This window comes from Aphis gossypii, chromosome 1 (assembly GCF_020184175.1).
Source record: "Aphis gossypii isolate Hap1 chromosome 1, ASM2018417v2, whole genome shotgun sequence".
Lineage (NCBI taxonomy): Eukaryota > Metazoa > Arthropoda > Insecta > Hemiptera > Aphididae > Aphis > Aphis gossypii.
Genome location: NC_065530.1, coordinates 75,499,455 through 75,519,623, shown reverse-complemented (window position 1 = coordinate 75,519,623; position 20,169 = coordinate 75,499,455). Strand labels below are relative to the sequence as shown.

The 20,169-nt window shown below is 28.0% G+C and overlaps 3 protein-coding genes and 1 long non-coding RNA gene across 7 annotated transcripts in view; 2 read left to right on the top strand and 2 right to left on the bottom strand.

Annotated features, from left to right (window-relative positions):
• Positions 1–56: 56 nt before the first annotated feature.
• LOC114123830 (sodium channel protein Nach-like) lies at positions 57–3,668 on the bottom strand. Of its 2 annotated transcripts, none has more exons than XM_027986937.2 (7): positions 3,424–3,668; positions 2,963–3,332; positions 2,650–2,795; positions 2,383–2,569; positions 1,946–2,225; positions 879–1,187; positions 57–196 (listed from the first exon to the last, which is right to left on the bottom strand). In XM_027986937.2, the coding sequence occupies exons 1-7, from the start codon at positions 3,603–3,605 to the stop codon at positions 57–59; spliced, it is 1,614 nt and encodes a 537-aa protein (XP_027842738.2). In that variant the 5' UTR covers positions 3,606–3,668. The 2 variants fall into 2 exon arrangements, with proteins under 2 accessions (XP_027842738.2, XP_050054453.1); XM_050198496.1 differs by lacking the exon at positions 3,424–3,668 and having other exon boundaries at positions 2,963–3,061; positions 3,141–3,246.
• Positions 3,669–3,760: 92 nt separating this feature from the next.
• LOC114123952 (sodium channel protein Nach-like) lies at positions 3,761–14,396 on the bottom strand. 2 transcript variants are annotated; one of them, XM_050198497.1, is made up of 9 exons: positions 14,136–14,396; positions 13,707–13,934; positions 7,771–7,974; positions 7,309–7,623; positions 6,878–7,058; positions 6,519–6,798; positions 5,196–5,252; positions 4,232–4,480; positions 3,761–3,937 (listed from the first exon to the last, which is right to left on the bottom strand). In XM_050198497.1, exons 2-9 carry the CDS (start codon positions 13,904–13,906, stop codon positions 3,822–3,824), a joined length of 1,602 nt encoding a protein of 533 aa, XP_050054454.1. In that variant the 5' UTR covers positions 13,907–13,934; positions 14,136–14,396; the 3' UTR covers positions 3,761–3,821. The 2 variants fall into 2 exon arrangements, with proteins under 2 accessions (XP_050054454.1, XP_050054455.1); XM_050198498.1 differs by lacking the exon at positions 5,196–5,252.
• Positions 10,739–13,819, top strand: LOC126549402 (uncharacterized). The gene is made up of 3 exons (XR_007603520.1): positions 10,739–11,676; positions 11,775–12,052; positions 13,718–13,819. It is a non-coding gene; the product is annotated as an uncharacterized LOC126549402 (long non-coding RNA).
• Positions 14,397–17,492: 3,096 nt separating the features above from the next.
• Positions 17,493–20,169, top strand: part of LOC114123872 (lachesin-like) — a 32,583-nt gene continuing 29,906 nt past the window's right edge. The window contains exons 1-3 of one of the 2 annotated variants that reach the window (XM_050198787.1): positions 17,493–17,722; positions 17,806–17,901; positions 17,983–18,290. In XM_050198787.1, the coding sequence (XP_050054744.1) occupies positions 18,224–18,290 (67 nt within the window). In that variant the 5' untranslated portion in view covers positions 17,493–17,722; positions 17,806–17,901; positions 17,983–18,223. Of the gene's footprint in view, positions 17,902–17,982; positions 18,291–20,169 lie in introns of both variants that reach the window. The other variant, XM_050198786.1, reaches the window with a different exon arrangement.

Here is a 20,169-nt window from a genome sequence, read left to right as displayed (position 1 = left end):
ATAATATATATATTTTTATAACAGTAATGTTTCGTAACTTATTAAATGTACAATTATTAATATTTAGGTGTTATTTTATTGCTTGATGAAGGCTTATTGTATTGGTATATGAGGAACTTAATACCCCAGTACACGAACTCAATGATTGTCAACAAACTAAATCCCAAAAACAAGCCTGCAATGCCTCCAAATGACACTAAATGATCATAAAAAAAAGTATAAAACTATTAATCAATATATCTAATAAAATAAATATGTAATGATCTTCATTAAAAAAAAAAATTGCTTGTCTATTATAATGCTGAAATCTGAAGATACAGTGCTACTCAGAGCAAATAAGATAAACTACCTATGATTTTGAGTTTGATTGAAAACTTCAATGGTAATTTACATCTAATAAATAATAACCCAAAACTCTATAAACAACTTATTGAGTCAAGAAGACAGGAACCACTATTTATAGGTAGTTGCATTTTTAACACAATATCTTGCTAAAATTCAATTGCAAACTAGTTATTAAATTAATCATAAGCTGATAAAATCTGTTGTATTTGTAGAATCAGAAAATCTGTCTATGGAAATTGAAGAAATAAAATTGTGAAATACTTACAAGTAAATAAGAATTAATTTTTTTTTCCTTTTTATGATTTTAAATTGAAAATAAAATTATAAATAAATAATTATAAATTTTCAAAAAAAAAAAAAAACATTTTTTGGTATTCCATTACAAACCTATAATAGTTATCAGTATAATAATAATAATAATAGGTATCCCTATTATATCAGTCAAATAACTCCAAAATAAATTTTACTTCATCCACTTGTACTCGTAATGTGTGCACTTTTTTAAGTTTTAATTGTAATAAATGGAATAATACCCAACAAGTCGATCCAGCCGAATGTCACGTCCCTCTCATACTTCACCGCTCCCTCGTTCCTATAGAAAATGTCCACAGATCCGTAACTGTGCCTCGTCAGCGGCAGTGAATCCAGCGAATAATCCACGTCCAAGTCGAACACGCTTTCATGGCACGTGGGCAAGCATTGGGAACAGTTGAGAGGTGACTTCATTTCTGTCATTAGGAAACCTCTTATGTTGCCTATCGGTGGACTGTAGAACCGCAACTCACTGTTATGTTGTGCGATGCATAGCAGCTGTGTCGAGTTGCATATCGGTATACGGTTATCTACAAATGTATAATACGTAAGTATCTAATGTATATTATATTTTTTTTTTTACATTTTTAACTTTAAACTTCTGTATACATTATACAACTCCTAAAATACATACAGAAATATAATAAAACTCTTCAAGTTTAAAAGGCTACAGCCTACAATACGTTTTCAATTTTAATTTTTGTATAATAGTACTCGATTCTACATGGTTTTTAAAATAGATATATTTTTAATGTACCTATATTTCCTCCATTTTAAAAACAAGACTTTCGGGAAAACGTGATTTTAATGTTGATACACTTAAGAGTTTACACATTATTGTTGCCTGTTGGATTTATAGATATTTAATATTCTGAATTTCCTTGTGATATTTTATAATGATTATAAATTTATAACAGATTGTAAGAAATTTTATAAGTTTTATACTAAAACATCATGTTTTTTTGTAAGAATGACGGCAGCATCATAAATTGTCAAAAGTTCATGTATTCAATTTTATATTTTATAATCTATCTTTTTTTCCAAAAAAACACCAGATTTAATTTGGCAACTTACTAACTAGGTATATTATTTCATAGTAATTATAATAAATAAATTAAAATATTTATCTATTTTAATATTATTAACATAGTTTCTTTCGACTTTTAGTTCTTTTCAATTTTCAACTATAAATTATAATACAAATGAAATTGCTTAATAATTATTTTAAAATATTAACAAATAATCATTAGAAATAGATAAAACTACTATTATTATTATTATTATTTACCGAGCATGTTGAAATAATATGGACGACAACCACACTTTATGTGTAAATAATTTAAACGGCATTCTATGAGACATGACTTTTGAGTGTACGATTTTGACACACTCAAATGTTGTTCATCGGGAAAATAACAAAATCTCTCCACCACAGGTAGATGTTTAATCCTATCCGTGCTTATAGTAACAAACGGTTTTACCATAATACTCAGTTTAGTCCCTTTCTTTGCAGTAACAATGCTGCCCATACCGGATTCTGGATACTCATTTACATAAAATACTTGAACCTGCCAAAAATAAGTCAAATAATATTCTATTTAAATTTAATCATATTAAATAAGACAATATTTATTCCATGGACAATTTGGACATCTTAAAAATACCACTACATACAACTGTCGTTTGTAATTTGTATGGATATATAATTTAATCTTTTTCACACACCCTGACAGCCGGTTGTCCAGTAATTATAGAAGCGTTTTTCAAACGTTCCGATTTAGTGAATTGCTTGAAAAATATTTGCAATCCTGAAGTAGAACCGGCCGCTGTGTTCCGTCTTAGTATACATTCCCAATTCGTAGAGTTTGTATGAGTTGTATCCATATCAGTGTCTAGAGTGCTAAACATAGGACTGAAAATTCAAATCACATGGTTTTGAGTTAATAATTTTTTTTTTTGTTTTAAATATTTTTCAATGAGTGAATGTATTACCATTCTGATTTTTTTACAGAAGTCAGTGAATTGAATGAATAACAAAAACCTTCTTCTGATCTCTGTAAGCTGAACAAGTCGCAACAGTTGTAGGAATGTCCTATCCAAAAACAAGCGTTGAATACTTCATTACAAGTCGGCAATACCTAATACGATAATCAAAAAAAATTCAAATGTGCAGTATTAAATATATGTTGTATCTAGTATTCTAGTACCAATATTACAATTTTAAATATTCTGCGAAGTAGGTACTTATACCTACCCGAACTTATTAGTAGGTATAAGTGTATAACTAGCATATGTAATTACTTACTTGTAACATAAAATCTGTAATATTTATGGCGGTTAATTGGGATAGAAACCCGCTTATTCCACTATTTAAGTAATACAACATTCTACTGTAAAGCGGATGCTGAAATAGCGTCAATACGTTGAGGAAGTTGTCCAACTCGGATTCTTGATATGAAACATTTATTCTATCGGCTACGTACTTGTAGGCCACCGAACGTTTAATTTTGTCCATAGGACAAACATTGACAGCAGGAAACGGAAGTGAGTATAACGCCAAATGTGTGTCTTTAACAGCCGTAACCGTTGGTGAGGAGTTGAATTTTAACCACATAGTATGTACCAGAATACTAGCGCAAACAAAACTGGTTAACACGATAACTAACCAAGCGCACCTGGAATAATATGTACGTCGTCATCGACGTGTGATTACTATTGTGTAAGTATTTGTGCTTTTTACCGTTAAAATTATTAAAAATATCAAACCGTTCGATCAAACTGGAATTATCTTTAAATATGTATTGGACACCGTGTACAGTACAATAACGAGCGTATTCTCTGAAAATATTACCCAGCCGCTTACTCTTAGCTATCGCCAGTCTTTCTACTGTCGAATATGACCAAGCGAATTCTTTTTTCCAAAACATTGGTGCCGGTTTAGGGTTCATGTTCACTCTGGATCCAAAACACGACTGAAAGGCTTTTGGTAGGTGTCTATCAAATATAGTGCTTGCTCGATATGCGTATGTCAAACTTATATAATATTATAATTAAGGATAGGATGTATTGAAAAATAAACACTGACCGTTATACAATACGTAAATACTGTTTGGATACGTTTATTATAATGATACGCGTTTATACAATGTATGGATACTTTTATATTATTTGTACAGTCTAATGAATTTGTTAACACATATTTTCACCATCCAATAAATTAATTCGGCTACACTCAATATGCTGAACCCCAAAAACAAGTTTGCAACACCGCCCAGTGCCACTGTAATGCAAATAAATAATCTAACTAAAATAATTGGAAACTTGATTATACAGTCTATTATATAAATTCAATGCTTGAATGAGGGGGCGGATCTCCTAAATTATTTAGCGTAACCTCTTCTTATATACACGTCTATCCTAATCGATATATGATAATTTAAATTTTCTGGTTATCACTTTTTTTTTTACATTTTTACATCTTTCTTCTAATTTTTTTTTTACAATTTGAGATCTGAGGTACTGTTAATTGGTCAGTGCATAAAAAGGTATATACATTTATTTCCTATATACCCACCCAAAAGGTCGGTCCACGCAAAAGTTATGTCCCTTTGGTATTTTTTGGAACCCAAGTTTCCATACGCCACATCCAAATAGCTGAACAACTTCCAAACAGATGTTCTTTGATCTGGAGACGACTCCATCTCGATTTCATGTGTTGTCTCGTAACAGGTAGGTATGCACTGTGAACAATCCAGGGAATCGCGTATGAGTCGAGACTCGAAACCAGGCGTGCCTTTGGGTGGTGTTAACATTCTAATGTGACCTGCAGAACAAATGTGTTACATCTATAAAATTAGAAATTAGAAACTAATAATGTGCTTGACTAGGTACTTTTTATATATTTAAACTATTTCACTAACTTAATACACAATTTACAAACGAATCACTTCCTTAACAAATTTAAGGTTGTATCGCCACACATTTTTAAATTACGTAAAAGAAAATCCTAACATAGTAGGTACCTATATCCAGGAAATTGTGTATGCTTAAAATTTCCAATCAACGGAATCACATAGAGTGGCGTATTTAAAAAATTTTTTCGTACTCTTTTTTATATTATAGGATTCAACACAAATACTTAAATAGTATTCTTTGTATATTATGGGTTATTTAATATAAATATTATAATTACTTATAAACTTAGATATTATCCCTATATCCTATTAATCTGTCGTTCCCCACCCGATAGACTTTACCAATGCTTGAATTAAAAAACAATAAAAAGAGCACAGTTTAAATATTTTTGAAATAGCGAAGAGTTATTTATTCTGAATCCTACGATTTTCCACAGCCCACAATTCAAGCACTGGATACAAAAATGTATAATAATTATTTATTATAATATTAAATTATATATTTATAATACATAAAATAATATAATAATAATATTATAATTATAATGAATTATTATGTTATATTATATTATATTATAATTATATAATTTACTCGTTTACATCATTTATTTTATTTTTACTCACGAGTATTATGATTTATGCAAGGTAGATCTGGTATACCACACATTGGTTTCCCGTCATCTATAAAATATAAATAAATATATTCTCTACGTTACCTTTATCTATATTAATAATATTAAGTTTACTTTTAAAATTATAGAAATTTATATTATAATTATTACTATATTATCTATATTCATATGAACAATTACAATGACATGATTTCAAGAGAGGCTGTGGCATTTACAAAAAGCGCCGTCACGGTTGTATTGGTTGACAATCAAGTAAAAATATGAATTTTTTTCTATTTGAATTATTAGATAATAATAATATGTTCCAAACTTTTGATATCCAGTCAACTTTTTTCATGTTTATATTGTTATAGAACGTTCATAATTCAATAAAAAATAGTAATTACACAATAATTGCACAAAACGCTATTTCAAAGATGAGTAGATTAACCATGAATAAGTACTGATCTATACAATGATGTTGTAATCGTAAATTTAGTTTTTCATACAGTAAATTTAATCTTATGGAAGACACCAAGGGTTGTTTGATAGGTAATTGTTCTTTGATATTCAAATCACACATACCAAAATTTAAAAATTTCCCAATATCAAACATACTAACAGAGTTAACTGTTACTAATTTATTGCACTAACCTTCAACTTCCCCGTAACTATTTAGAATTTAAAATTTCTAAGCTGTTAATTTTTTTGTTTTTTTGATTTTAGCTAAGTAGAATTCCAAGATTTATTTATTTTTAAAAATTAACGTCCACGTGCATAGGTATTTAAACAAAAAATGAGCGAACTTTTAAAGTGTCAAAGGAACTGTGAAGCAAAAAAAAAAACAAACGCCGTACTTATGTATGACTGAATGTGCTTCGTGATAACTGACAATGGCGTAAAAAAAATCCAATATACTGCTCTACTGGCCGTCAATTACCAAAATAATTAAGATTAGATACTGTAAGTATTATGTGAATTATACATTTAGTTTTATGAAAGTAAATTAAGATTAGGTATCTTTTATTTAACACAGTATATCTTTTTATTTACTTGTGTTTTGTAATTGCGGTGACACATTTACGATATACATGTTTCAAAATATGTAATAGACATTTAAAATCGTTCAATTTTATTTTAAAAAAATTTGAGGGGGTATGAACCCTAAAACCCTCCCCCTTGCTCTCACTACTGAATTAAAACATTAAGGTGCTGATAATTTTAGCGATGAAGCCAAACATTATAATTTATATAATAGATAATATGCTGCATCTGCAGCGAAAGAAGTTTAGCTTAGCGCCCTAGCCTTAGCTTTTAATATCTATGCTGCACTTACCGGGCGTTACAAAAAAATACATGTGACAACCGCACGTGAACAAGATAAATTCCATTCGGCACTGGATCAGACACGAACTCTGCGTATACACATGATAAATATACAATTCCCTCTCGTCCGGAAACACGCAGCCTCTCGTTGCCACGCTTAGATCTTTTACTCGACTGCTGGTAACGGTTATCACTGGCGAAATCATAATGTTCAGTCGTCGGCCTTCTTCGGATCTTAACCATATACCGTCTCCCGCGTTTGGAAACTGATACGATGTGTGGATCATGACCTGTAAATGTTCATAATTATAAGATTAGGTGCGAATTAATGTTTTATATACTTAAGCGTTTATGCATCGTCGTTCGTACCCTAGCACCGTCTTTGTCACGCTGTCCCAAGCCCAACGATTCAGACATGTTTGTTTTATACAGAAACACTTCTAAACCCGTGACTGTGCCTACGGCAGTGTTTCTCCTCAATTGACATCCAGGATACATATAGTCGTCTTCTTCCACAATACCTTCATTTTCCAACACCTCAGAAAGAGGACTGTGAATGTATATCGGTAATATTATATTATGTTTGGTATGTCTATTTATTCATTACATTATAATTATTTATATCAATTTTACATTATATATATATTTATAATATATGTCATATTTTACACCACTGAGGATTTTAAATCTTCTCATAAACATTGTTAAGTGTAAAATCATGTAACTAAAATTATATTAGTTTTAATTTCAACAAAAGAACATTGAGTACATATTAGCATTCATTGGCTCATTACCCTTACCAATGTTTTCCCGCTTCGGAGGTCAGTGAATTAAACGAATAACAAAATCCTTCCTCAGTCCTCTGAAGTGAGAACGCTTCACAACATGATATAACTTCGCCATGCCAATGGCACCGGCCAAATAGCTCATTACATGTTGGCAATGTGGTCAACATAAAATCAGTCAAATTTATATCTCTGAATAAAGGCAACAAGTGTTTGGACTTCTCTACATACTCCGCCATTCGAAAATAAGTTGGCTGTTGCATTGTCGATAAAGCGCTCATTACATACATTAGTTCAGTTTTTATTGTGTCGTTGTCGATACTAATGTACCTAAAAATAATGGATGTATATTATAATTTTAATACTATTATGATTATTTTCCAAATGGAAGAAGTTTTTTGAAGTTAAAGCCTTTATGAAAAAGAAGCTTTTAATGATGTAAGTATATCGTATAACTATAGTTGATAATTTGATTACTTTGAAAAGTATTCAAAAGCTTTTGTCTTTTTGACCTTGATTGCCGGACAGATGGTAATCGAAGGGAATGGAAACTCGTACAAAGGCACGTGGGTGTCTTTAACTGCCAGTTGTGTAGGCATTGAACGAAATTTAAGCCATAAGTCGTTACCGATATAACATGCCGACAATCCACAAATGGTTAACATTGTAATCCAAAAAACCCTGGAAACAAACTTAATAGAATAATATTAAGCGAAAAAAATTTGATCGTCGATAATTAATAAAGTGTGCATGGTTTTTGTAAACACAGCTATTTAAATAATCGATTTAATTTGCTATTTCAAATAAATCTTTCTTGTTTATTTGTATGAAAAAGTTATATTTATAAATTATGATACTATATACATTTTACACACAATAGGTTATAGGTACAAAGGTATTATCTTTATCGGAACTTAGTATTTGTGAATCCAAGAAACTTTCAAGCTATTATTTACTTTGCTCATAATAATATCTCTTATGTAAAGTTAACAAACTTACTCTTTGGTCTTTACTGCAGTTACCCATTTGTTGTGTCTAGAGCTGGGACTTTGACGTAAAAACATCATTTTTTCTGGCGTTTTGAAATGTTGGTCCGTAAGTATAAAATGTGTTTTGGGCGATACTGATTATTTTAAGTTAAATTTTTTGACAAAATTAACCTTAAATGTATTTTTAGATGATTTTAGTACATTTTTTTAGTTTTTGGAGCATATTTCGAAAATTTTTGCGATTAACAAGAGACTTTTGGCAAACTGCCAACGGCACAAGTAATACATTATATATCACGACAACTGACAAGTTATCGTCGACAACAATTTTTTCATACCTAGAACTCGATAAGTATTACTGAATAACCAATTAGTACGTTTAAAACTTTACAAGTAACAAATACTATACAAATAAATAAATATAATATAATATAATATTTTTTTCCAATTTTTAAGCTTGAATAAATATAATGTAAATACATTTTTATAATACATTTTTTGAGATTTTTTAAGGGCATTTTTTGAGATTATTTATGGCATTAAAATCCCAGCCCTAGTTATGTTATACACTAATAAAGAATTATATATAGTAGAAACTATTTTAACTATTTAAGTATTAAACTGTAACTTTTAAAATTAATACTGTGACCTTAATAAGATATTTACATTAATACGTTGTAACATACCACAATATAATATTTAATTACGTGCCTATATTGTAACATAATAAAAGAGTAATTTTTGGTGTCTCTACACATTTTACTACCATAGCTGTAATAAAGACTAGAATTAAAATATGTACCTACTATATCATTAAAAACGAACAAATTTATGTATAAAGTAGTGTTCATATATGACATATGTAATATTCTTAAAAAGTTTTCTCTTTATGTTATCTATATTATTATATATTATGATAGAAATACTTCTGACTTGAATATTATAAACAGCCATCATAAAGTACCTGTCTATTTATTCATGTAACATTTATCAAACGGAAATTGTATGTTCAAATTTTGTTTCAAAAGGGATTTTACTATTCTATATATTTAAGTTATACTACTATATATTTTAGATAGGTATTAACTTAATAATAATTTTACAAATAATGTTTATACTTTTATACATCATAATCACGTATGCATTTATGTGTTTAACATTTTTGAAAATATTCATTTAATCATATATTGAGTAGCTACAAACATAAAACAATATGATATTTATTAAATTAATTAAAATTGATAATGGTGTGCGAAAATATATTGAAATTTATTTACAATAGAACTTAGTAGATAAAGACGTTGACTTATGAATAAAAAAAAAACGTTTGTATTTAATGTAAACGTATTTGGTCACTTCTAAGTACTAAATTGATATTTTCTTATTTATTATGCAATTGTGTTAAAATCTTAAATGAAAATAATTATTTATTATACATATTATCACATTATATCACTCTATTTCACTTTTAACCGTAAGTGGCGTAAGTCTGTTAACACTCTTTTTGAGTTATTTTTATATACTCTAAATGAAATGACGATATTATCTATTCTGATGTTCTATATAGTTTGTCCGTTTATGAGCACGTTTATCACATTAAGCATTCCATAAACGCAATCCAAATACCAAACATATTCTCATATTTTAATAATGTGTGGATTTTTTTAGAATAATAAATTTAAAAAAAAAAAAACATCGCTGTAAAACCGGATGGAATTTAAATTTATTGTATAATATGTATGGAAGACGATGGTATAGAATATTAAGACTGATGTTATATCAGTAGCGTATAATAGTTTAGGTTAGCGTATAAATGTGTTAGGGATTTACCCACCCCAAATTTAAAAAAATAAACGTAATAGTTTACAGAGTATCACTATAATTATATTAACTTATAACTCATATTTATTACCATAATGTATGTAATACCTAATAATATATATTCTGTCATACAAAATTAATTTAAATCTACCGGACTATCCTTCTTTGACACCGTAAAACAATTAAATCTGAGCTACAGAAGATGAACACAATATGTGTAAAGAAATACATAATATTATATTATGCCATATTTTATAAAATATCAAAACATGTATGTATAAAATCGTTTATAGCGCAGGCATAATTTAAAGATGACGACATGATTGTCAAAGTAAGATTTAGCTACGCAAACGTTAATTAGACATTTTTATTTTTTTTTTTGAGATTTAAAATAATTTTTTACAGATCATAAATAAATAATAACATTATGTGTTTTTTCCTAATAATATATAGATAGACATTTTTTAAACCTTTACATTTATCGATGTATAAAAAAAAACATCTAATAAGTATATAATATCATAATTGTACCTATATATTATGCAAATCAATATTTAAAAGCGTACTATTACATTAATTTTAATTTGATACTTTTAAAAACAAAATATTTATTTTACGACAGTAGTGCGGTGGAAAAATTTACCAATTGTGTGAAGTTGAACAAATATTATACTAAAAATACGATACTAAGTGTTCTCCGTATAGCAACTACCTACCTGCATTATATACTATACAGCTAGTATATTCTAGGATAGATTATTTAAATAATTAAATTTATTGAATGCACTTATTAATTGTTATTGAAATATTAATGCTGGGTATACGGCCATATAATACGTTGTAAGAGTTGGACAGAAGGGTACTTAAATATTCAACAGTCAACAGTCACTGCTTGAACGGCTCAGACATCAAATATAAAGTGACCTATATGGCTATATATTATTATGACATTGGTCCATTAAATTAATCTTATTGACCAAAATATGTTTATTCATACAGCATATACAAATATATATATATTATTATATTGACACGCAACTCATTATATAATTAGCTTTTGACTGATGAACTTCAATTTAAAATTACATAAAAAAATATATATATTTAAGGAACTATCTATTTAATTATAATTATAGCCTGTATAGAGGCGTACCTATATAAAATAATTTGTTATTACACTAACCATACCATTCATACCTACCTATGGGTAATAGATATTGCTTAGTATCTACAGCCATAATCTACAAAGTACAACGTTTACATACAAATACCTAAAATATAATATAAAATTTTAGAAAAATTTAAAAAATAACATTGAAGTATTCGAAGAACAAAAAGAAAAGAAAAAACAAAACGATAATATGGAAAATGTATTAAATTCTAGACAACCTTTATCTATACTCACAAAAATAATTGAATCAGTAAAAAATTTAGAAATCTAACAAATTAAATTAAATCTATCTCAGAAAGAAAATGTTGTAAAGGAAAAATTGGATAATTTGCAAAAATAAAAACATCAGATGTTAACAGAACTCAGAGCAACTTAAGATGATATTAGAAGTAAATATAAGAGGTATTAAAAGTAATAAATTTACCGTTACCTATTAATATAATAACATAAAACATAATATTATTGTTCACTAATGTATAATTATTAACATTTGTTTGCAGTGGAAAACGGAAATTATAAATTACTAATTAGGTACAACCAATAGTAAACTATAATATTATTGCAGTAGAAATAATTTTACGATGTTCGAGAAACCGTTTGTTAGTATTGATGATGTACCCGAGGTTCAGTAATCACTTAAAGAAGTAGTTAAGCTGTTTTTCAATCTAGAAAGCCAAGGCTATAACCACTGTACTTGTGATCATTGTTCAAAAATGCAAAACAAAGAGATGCAAGTTTAAAGTTGCTGAAGTTTTATGCATCTCAAAATACCATAATGGTAATATGTTTCAAAATAAACAAGTATATAAAAAATAAATTCATTAAAATTTTTTCCACTTATTGGCAATATCAGTATTGGCCATTGTATGCAACGTCTAGTCTATGTATATAATTATCCACATGACTTGAAAAACTCTAAAATTGTATACAACTCTTGGTCTGTGTTTACAATGGTTATTTTCCCACTAATCATATACCTGAGACGTATCCAATGAAGGTGTTTTCAAACCTTTCCCTCATTGGAAAAAAACAAACCAACGTTTTAAAAATATAATTGTATATTATTATAACAGTGTGTATAATTAACATATTATAATAATTTTGCCTAATAGATATCTATCCATATATTTTTAAATCTTTTAATTGTATAATATCCAGTGTTGTATAATTGATATCCTTAACAAATACCTTTTATTTGAGAAAGGATACTCATTAATTTAACAAAACATTATTTTAAATATCTACTTATCAAATATTTTACCTATTAAATAAGGTGAGCTTTATTATATAGGTACACTTGCTAAATTTTAGCTATTCACGAGTCACGACACATGGGTTATAATTTATCTGTTGATTGTAAAGTAAACTATTCTCGTTTGAAAAGACAAAATCAAGATAAAATAATTTTTGCCTCCTTAACGAATTCCTACAGAGTACGTCCTTGTCAAACGAATTTATGAAAATATGTAGAATTTCATTTAATGTACTATATTATCGTGTTTTCATTATTTCCATTTTAACGTCATATTTTACGCATGGTGACCGTTTATATTAATTATTATTATTATTATTATTATTATTATATGTAAGTTTATTTATAGTAAAATGTAACATAAATCACATAATATTTTTAACATGCATAAACGTTTCACAAATCGTATATTATAATATTCAATATTGTGTTCATATATTATACATAAATATGTACGTAATAATACTCCGATCTTTACTCCTAGCTAATATCAAGCTCGAAGAGCGAACGTAATGGTGATTTAAAAAGTAAATACGGTTCTGAAAAATAAACAGTATGGATAAAGTTTATTTAGATATAATATTATGGGTGCTACTGTTATGCCACAAAACAGTACGTAACTAATAATGAAACAAATTATGATGCACTCATATAATTATTGTTATAACAAATGTTTGATGTGGTTTGATAAAAATAAATAATTTAATGTATAAAACCATAAAATCGTTAAGTTTGTTAACTTATAACATTTATAACTTTGTAATTCATTTTCTTTATCAATTTTTGTGGTTTTGGAAAAAAATATTTCATTATTATAGGTATATTCAAAATAACCTCATAAAATTTGGAATAAATAATAATTGATTAATATATATAAATAAAAGGAACTTTAAATACTCATTGAAAATTTGAATTTAGAAATCGTTTTATTTTTCAATAGGTGAGTAAGGTAACTGTCTTAGTAGATATTTATCAACTGTTAAATTTGAAAAATTATACATTTATATTTATATTTGATTTCATAATCTAAAATTGAACATTTCTAAAAAATGTTAATTCTACATTGTTACCATATTGTATTATAATATAGTGAAAAATATTTTTTCTAAAACCAAGCCAATTTGATTGTAAAATATTAATTTTTCGTTCTATATTTCTATTATAACAACAAATGACTCACTTTTCCAACAGACTGGCTTTGGATATGTATCGCATACCGTGCACCGTGCTGTGGCTAGTGTACTCATCGATAAGTGCGCACGAAGATTTGGCAACTGTTGTTACTCGGCCGACGGACAACTGAACGGCTGCCGGTGACATCCTCGGCAAGAAGTTTCGCCGTACAGTGTTCCATCTCTGGAAGCCATCGTTCGCCAACATTGCGTTTGCTCCAACAATCCTGCGCTAGCTGTAAGTAGTATCAAAAAATATGTAATATATTATGTTTCTTCGACCCCGTAAATATAAGACTAGTTCACAATAATATGAATAACTATTATGTAACTACGCCTCTCGAACACAAATGTGCGTTTTATGGCAAATTCTCACTCGGCGGATCTCTAAGCGTTCCGAGTGAATTTTGTGACGACTAAAAATTAGCCCAACTCACGTCACCAAATCGTATGGAGCGACAAGCGTGTTCTAGTGAAAATGAAAGTGTAAAATGCGTTGCTTGCGCGTCTGATGAATCTCCTCGCCTACCGAGAATATACTGTATACCACTCGCGTAAAATCTTAGTGTACGAGTAAAAGATTATTTTTTATTCCTCGCGCGATCGCGTTTGAAGTGTTAAATACTATAATGCATATAGTTACAAAATGTCGTATGTATTTTTATTATGTGTGTACCCGATACTCGTGTATATTTGTCTCTGGCAGCTGCCTTGATGACGATTCAAGTCGTTCTATAGTCGCTGTTAAGTTGTATTAATATACATATTTATATAGCAACTATATGGGTACAAGCATTTTATCACAGCTCATTATTTATAATTTACTTCTTTTCGTTTCGATTTTTTTCCTGTATTATTATTATTATTTTACAACTCATAAATGGGGTGACCACGAGAGGTTATATAGATACCTAGGTATTTTAATGCTATAATGGCTTTTTCTTGTACATATTGGTATAATACCTCAGACTATATAATACCAACTACCGCAGTAGTGTTTGCATACAATTATTTCACGCAAAGACGACGGCCGCCGTCGTTATACATATTATATTATAATACTACACGCCTATACTGTAATATTATGTTCACTATATGTATATACTCCGATTCTCGTGCACCGTAGACGTTTATTTTATTTGCTTTTTCATGATATTGACGAGGGGCGTCCCTTTCGCTTCTTGGCCATACTGAGTTTTCTTAATCATTTTCACGCATATACAAGCACACTATTATATTATAATATATGTATACATAATTAAAACAACTTTGTATTGAAAATTCAGATAATATGACGTACGTACAGTGGTTTTCTCATAGTAACAACGCATGGTATAGTAGGTTACTATTGGAAAAGTCAGTATTCTTATACGAGTATAATACTCAAGTACGTAATAAGAATAACTAAGTACAACCTAGTCAACCTTTTACAATTATGTGCATTAATATATTAATTATTATATAATATTATTTTATTACATTATAACTTTAAAAAAAGTTTAATGAAACACTTAAACTAAAGTAAAAATACCTTTTTTTTATTGCGGCTATTACATTAATTTTTCACAACTTAAATTTTTACTCGGATAGTTGAAGCTTTTTTCAAAATATCTTCGAATATTTTGTTCTTATCTCCTTATCTTAGTATACGTGCATAGCTTTCGCTAAATTTTCTAATTTTATTAATTTTTCTCCTTTTTTTTGACATACCTAATCTGCGATTCTATAGTTGTAGTACTTAATACTTATTAGGTACCTATAAAATTGTGACGTAAATATATTTTAAACTTTTTAATTACAGAAATAAATTACACATTTATAAACTCTAAATAGTTAAGTACTAATATCAGTTTTCAGCAAAAAAACTCTTTGATAACCTAATAATTAATATTTATATAGATTATATCATTATATTATTTATATCTATAATAATTTAAAATTAATACATTTTAATTAATTTTTATCATTTAATTTACCAATACTTAACTAATAGTCAGTTAATAATTAATATATTATATAATATGAATTCAGGCTATGCAGCACTGCTCTCGTTCTTCCCACATAACCGAAAGTAGAAATATAAAATAAATTACTAAAAATTAGTAGGTAGGTAGGTTAGGTACGTTAAAATAATAAAATATATGTAGTGACACCTAACGTTGTTGACATCTGCAGGTAACTTTTAAAAATCTAAAGTAGGTAATAAAAGACTGCATTGTACACGAAACTCTCGTTATTAGGTACTCCATTTCTATTTCGATTTCTACTCAGAATTTGTGTAACTTGTTAAGTAGAATAACTATACATAGATTTACAATTTCTAATATTGAGAACGTTTTAAACTCATAATTGCTTTTTTCTTTTTATTTTATTTTCAGATTATGCCACGTCTAAACTGTTTAATATCAGTAAATAAATTAAAAATATTTAAAAATGTAAACACTTTATTATATATATTTTTAACTTATCCGTTATACAGTATAACACTGTTATTAATTCTTGCCATAGACATTTCAGATAATAAATGGGAAATATGCTACATTTATTCTTCGGGAGGTGTAGATGATGTGACTGCATAAAATCAATTATGGTTTGTTTCTGGTTACCAGCCACAGAATAAAATTTAATTTCCTTTTCTTGTAATATTTTGTGCTTTTTAACGACAACTACAACTAACAACTACTGACAAGTAAACCAAAATATTAAGCACATGGACCACTAAATGACTTAACGGAATAACACTATTTATATGATTATATCAATGCGCATTAAATTTATTTTGTAGTCCTGACCCCTGGCACCAGTTATTGACAATATCAATTTTGTTTATTTTGTTTTAATTCAAAAACAAATTATCGTAATTATAATAATAGATAAATAGATTATTCATACATTTAACTAGAAACAACACAATTTAATTATCCTTATCATACAACTTAATCTGCTAAAATGCTATCACTGGATGGTCTCTTTAACTAATATACAAGTGTTAATGTTTGGTTAATATAGGTACTCATACTTATTCTACCACCTATGCATAAATTAAACGATTAAAAACAAAACAATTTCTTGATCTAATACCTAGACATAATGAAATTTAATGACAAGATTACAAATAGATATTAAATAATTTATGCTAATTGTAAAGACTAAGGATCAATATTTCCTTTTTTAATAAATTTTAAAATTTTAATAATTTTAAATGGTCGGACTTTTATATGATACCTACCAGTATTAAGTACATATTTTAAAATTCACCAACACGATCTTCCTAAAAATATTATTGTGCGAATATATCATTTCATCATAACCAATATTCGATTTTCTTATATGAACAACAAAACTCGAATTAGGAACTTATATCATTCAGCAAATAGGAGTACATGACACTTTAAATCGTCAAGTTTTTTATTCATTAATGTATTAATAAATGATAGAATACAGAATACTAAAATATTATTTTAAATATTTGTGTTTGTAATACGGTCATAAATTATTGAGTAGGTACAATAGTGACACAGGTTTTTAAATCATTAATGCTAAAATAAATTTATATCATGTACTTAGACAGTATACAACGTACCTTTTAACCTTAAATGAAATTAACTATAACGCAACTTAAATAATAAAACTTTAATCGAACACGGTTGAGTCGGTAATTGATTCGATCATCAACAATCACAATAGTTTAACAGCCACTTGTGTAAATTGTTTGTAAATAATAATTATAATTATTTAAAACATATAATATCATCATTTAATATAATATGTCTGTTACAGGAAAAGAGTGGTTTTTAATTGAATTATATCTGTTACTGGTTGTCAGATTAGTAATAGTGATTTGAGCCATTATTGTGTTCGGTTGTCAATGAAAATCAAATCTCTACCGTGGTGTGGAAGATAGCATACCGAATGTTCCCCGTGAAGCGTTATTTTAAAACTGATTTTCACTGTCGATCCCGCTTTCCTATACTTTAGATATTGGACTTTTTATGGAAATATATATAATAAATTAATAACTCATGTACATCAACGATTTGTATACCTTATAATATTTGAAGGAAGTCATTGAAATCGATGAAGTTAACCAATTTTCGCTGTTTGCAGCTTTAGGTAGCATTTCAGACATCGTCCAGCAATTTTGCCTCATGATTTTCAAAAACTGATGAATACATTTTTTTAATTGTTCATTTTGGTAAAATGGTAAGTAAATTTAAGCCAAATGTAACTTTTGAATTATTCTTATTTAATAAAAGTTTAAAACCCATGCGTTTCCCGCGGTAGACCCTGTTTACTATAATTTTGAACCTCACATGACGACCGCGGTAACTATTAACGCGCTAGACGTTTGACTGGATATCATAATATGGTGACGGACAACGCTGACAACGTCACCGACCGTTGATAGTACCGCCACCGCCACCGCCGATGCACGCCACTGTTTTACAAGCTCGCGAACCAGAGGTGCACACGGACAGACCGCGTGCGGCCGTAGTCACTGCGCAGTGTTGTCGCCGCCACCGTCATGACAGCAGTATCGTCCACGTACTTTTGGTCAATGCTCGTTTTCACGATGGTCCACAACACCAAAGGTGGGTGTCGAATTTAATCCGTTCACAGCACAAAATAATAATAATAATGGTATTGTTATATGACAAAATATCGTCCATTCACATTATTGTAAAACAAATTCAATTAAACGCATGCACGACACTAACGTTTAGGTATACATATTATACAGTATACACGTCTATTATAATGAGCAAACATGTTGTGCATTTGAATAGTGTATATTCGGTATTCCAAAATACTTTATTTTAGTACTGATGAAAATTATTTTCAAGTATCGCGTAAATGCGTATAGTATTAAATTTGACACTATTTACTAAATACTGATACAATTTGTAATTAAATATCGAAGGAATACATCATATTACTGTTTATAAAGTATTTTTAAGTACCTATCTCAAATTCGCATACTTTTGAAAAGTGTCTGTATTTATGTATTAATAAATTTATAAAAATATCGAAATAGTATTTAAAGTGATTATCATAAGTATAATAATTATTTTCGTGACATATGTATTAGATAGAGAAATATAGTATGTAAGATATAACTTATATTTAAGGTTGTTAGAATGGAAATATATTAGGTTAAATTATTTCGAAGTACACACATTTTACAAAATTTTGTTAAGCTAAACTTAAGTAAAACTATAGGCTGATCTGCAAAACGCACATGTGTAGGACTAGATTTCATAATATTTGATATGCAATTCTACTGTGTGCATTTAAGATATAGTTTAGTCTCAATATCCATGTAAGCTAGAAAAACTTGGTTTTTATTATAGCTACACAGAAATCATGTAGACGGGTATTTAAATTTCGTGCAAATCATTAATGTCTTATAATTACATGTTCTATAATATTGAATATTAATGGTACCGTTTATATTAGATTTCTAATTTTTAATTTACATTTTAACATAACAATAATCAAAATTATTCATAAAATGATTTTGAGTGGTGCCCCGTATTATATACTAAATATGTTTCTAGGATGTTTAGTAATTAACATTTTTGTTAAATTTATTATGCTAATACGTAATATTATATAATATGTTATTAATATTGAAATAGCAAAAACTTAAAAATATATTCAAATTTAAAATAAATCTAAAAATCATAAGGTTTTGAATGTACATTTTATAAAATTAAATTTAAATACATGTACAATATTGATATTAAATGAACAAAAAATAAATCCCAGTGACGGTTCATTTAAATGTTGAAATCCAAATAATCAATTAAACATCTAAATTTTAAAAATGATTGCAAAAGTTAATTAAGACAACCTAAGTTAAATTCATAATCCATAGAAGAGGTGTATGAAAGTTTAAAAATATTTTTTGTTGTACACTATCACATATTTATCTACTATTTTCTAATATACCGTGTACATGGGGTATATGCATTATGGAAGCATATAATAAATTATTGTTTTATTTGATTTTATACAATGGTTGCTTGTTAGTTTAGTAGATACATTTATAAAAGTGAATAAGAGACATACATTTTCTTATAGAAGAGACTTTATCATGTAGAATTAGTAATCAAAACAATATTTGAAAACTCTTATACTTCTTTAAATAGTAAAACCTTACCGGTTTCGTACCTATTTAACCTAACGTAGATATAACTATACTTAAAAATTGATACTCAAAGTTTTGAATGTTTTGATCATTTTATTTATGAGTTGAAGAGAATAAGATGTTAGTTTTATAAGACGAACATAACTTTTCTGTTTCAATCAACATTAACGTGATATTAATTCGAGTTGTGTGTCACAACATATATCATGTATAATAAATAAATAAAGTTACCTAACTCTTGAAAATATAAAATAATGAACATACCAGGTAAATCTCTCTCGACGGTTGACTACTTAGTTTGATAGAAAGCAGAAAGAAAA